This window comes from Rhinopithecus bieti, unplaced genomic scaffold (assembly GCF_001698545.2).
Source record: "Rhinopithecus bieti isolate Rb0 unplaced genomic scaffold, ASM169854v2 scaffold_22, whole genome shotgun sequence".
Classification (NCBI taxonomy): domain Eukaryota; kingdom Metazoa; phylum Chordata; class Mammalia; order Primates; family Cercopithecidae; genus Rhinopithecus; species Rhinopithecus bieti.
Window position 1 is genome coordinate 510,094 of NW_016803136.1, and position 2,342 is coordinate 512,435.

General features: G+C 46.8%; 1 protein-coding gene across 1 annotated transcript in view; it reads right to left on the minus strand.

Moving 5' to 3' along the window:
- Nucleotides 1–2,342, minus strand: part of VPS53 (VPS53 subunit of GARP complex) — a 219,125-nt gene that overhangs the window by 176,153 nt on the left and 40,630 nt on the right. The window contains exon 3 of the mRNA XM_017864189.1: nt 371–451. Coding sequence (XP_017719678.1) covers nt 371–451 — 81 coding nt within the window. The remainder of the gene's footprint in view (nt 1–370; nt 452–2,342) is intronic.

Below are 2,342 nucleotides of genomic sequence, written 5' to 3' on the forward strand. Positions count from 1 at the left end.
AAAAAAAAAAAAAAAAAGAAAGAAATAGAGGTGAAAGTGGCTTCATGATTCTGGGCTTCTCCTGCCTGCCTCACCCCCACCTTTCCCCACTACATTATAAAAATCCCTTCCACTTTCCATTACAACAGAAAATTTGGGAGGACTCTCACAACCTAAGGGTACAATTATTATTAATATGTTCACTATACAATGAATTCCATTCCAACACAGTGTAGCTCACTGCCCCAGGTGGTGACGATGGCGTTTGATTTGAATTTGACTCTCCCTTGTTTATCAAGGGCCCGTAGATGATCTAGTGTAGCACGCGAAGCATGACACCCAGGATGTGCCAGAAGCCGCTGAAAGGAGGGAAACCCGAAACTCTACTTACTTGCTCTGTTGGGAACAGGGTATTGATATACTCGACAGCATTGAAATCTGCTCGATCTAGAGGGTCTTGGCTTGGAAACACCTATATAGAAAGAGAGGATTATACATAAAAACAGGTAGTATATCGTAAATATATATATATAATTTTAATTTGTCAATTAAAAGGAAAATAAAGGGCCGGGCATGGTGACTCAAACCCGTAATCACAGCACTTTGGGAGGCCAGGGCGGGTGGATCACCTGAGGTCAGTCTCTACTAAAAATACAAAAATTAGCTGGGTGTCGTGGTGCACACCTGTAATCCCAGCTACTCAGGAGGCTGAGGCAGGAGAATCACTTGAACCCAGAAGGTGGGGGTTGCGTGAGCCAAGATCACACCACTACACTCCAGTCTGAGCGACAGAGCAAGACTCTGTCTCAAAATAAAATAAAATAAAATAAAATAAATAAATAAATAAAAGGCTGGGTGGATCGCCTGAGCTCAGGAGTTGGAGACTGGCCAGGGCAACATGGCGAAACCACATCTCTACAAAAAAATAATTAGCTGGGCACCATGGCACATGCCTGTCGTAGTCCCAGCTACCTGGGAGGCTGGGGTGGGAGGATCACCGGAGCCCAGAAGGTAAAGTTGCAGTGAGCAGAGACTGTACCACTGAACTTTAACCTGGGTGACAGGGTGAGATCCTGTCTCAAAAACAGTCCACCTCTGAGAAATATAGCTAACTCCCTAACAACCTGAAGAACATGCAACAAGGAGGATGATACAAGCGGCCAAATTATCTGCTGGACACTGGGTCTCACCAGCTTGATAGAGTTATAACTGTGGGAAGCCACTTCATCTCTGAAGTAGTCTTCCAAAGAAATACAGAGCCAAAGAATCAAAATGTCTTCTAAGACAACTGTTAGAAAAGTTGAAGCCTTCTACCATATCAAGGGGAGGTGGATGAGAAGCAAGACCCTGTCTCAAACACACACACACACGTACACACATACACACACACCTCTATAAATGGGACAACACATTACTTAGTACAGTGGCAGGCCCACGGTAAGTATTAAGAGTCAACACATGTCAACTACTGGTACAGTGGAAGTCATGTTTAACTTAGACACGAACCTGGGAGGCGGAGCTTGCAGGGAGCCGAGACTGCGCCACTGCACTCCAGCCTGGGCGACAGAGCAAGACTCCGTCTCAAAAAAAAAAAAAAAAAAGAAAAGAAAAGGGCTTCTCAGGGTCCATTAAATAAGACATAATGGAATTGTCCATTTCCTCAATCATAAATCCCTTTCTTAAATCATGTAACTTCATGACAATTCCTTTAAGGGAGATTTTCTCCCTTTATCAGGAGCAATACCATGCAGTATTAGAAATCACTATTTCTGACGGGGCGCGGTGGCTCACACCTGTAACCCCAGCACTTTGGGAGGCCGAGGCGAGCAGATCACCTGAGGTCAGGAGTCCGAGACCAGCCTGGCCAACATGGTGAAATCCCGTCTCTACTAAAAATACAAACATTAGCCGGGCGTGGTGGTGGGTGCCTGTAGTCCCAGCTACTCGGGAGGCTGAGGGAGGAGAATCGCTTGAACCTGGTAGGCGGAGGTTGCAGTGAGCCGAGATGGTACCCCCGCACTCCAGCCTGGGCGACAGAGCGAGACTCCGTCTCAAAAAAATAAAATAAAATAAAAATCCCTATTTCTAATATCATTAGCCTTAAAAATTCAATAAACTTGCAAAGGGAAGAGTTCCTGCAGGCAGGGCGGCGCGTGGTGGCTCCCGTCTATAATCCCAGCACTTCGGGAGGCCGAGGCGGGCAGGTCACTTGAGCTCAGGAGTTAGAGACCATCCTGGCCAACGCGGTGAAACTCCCGTCTTTAGCAAAAATACAAAACTTAGCCAGGCGTGGTGGCGGCGCCTGTAATCACAGCTACGCAGGAGGCTGAGACAGGAGAATCGCTTGAACCCGGGAGGCGGAG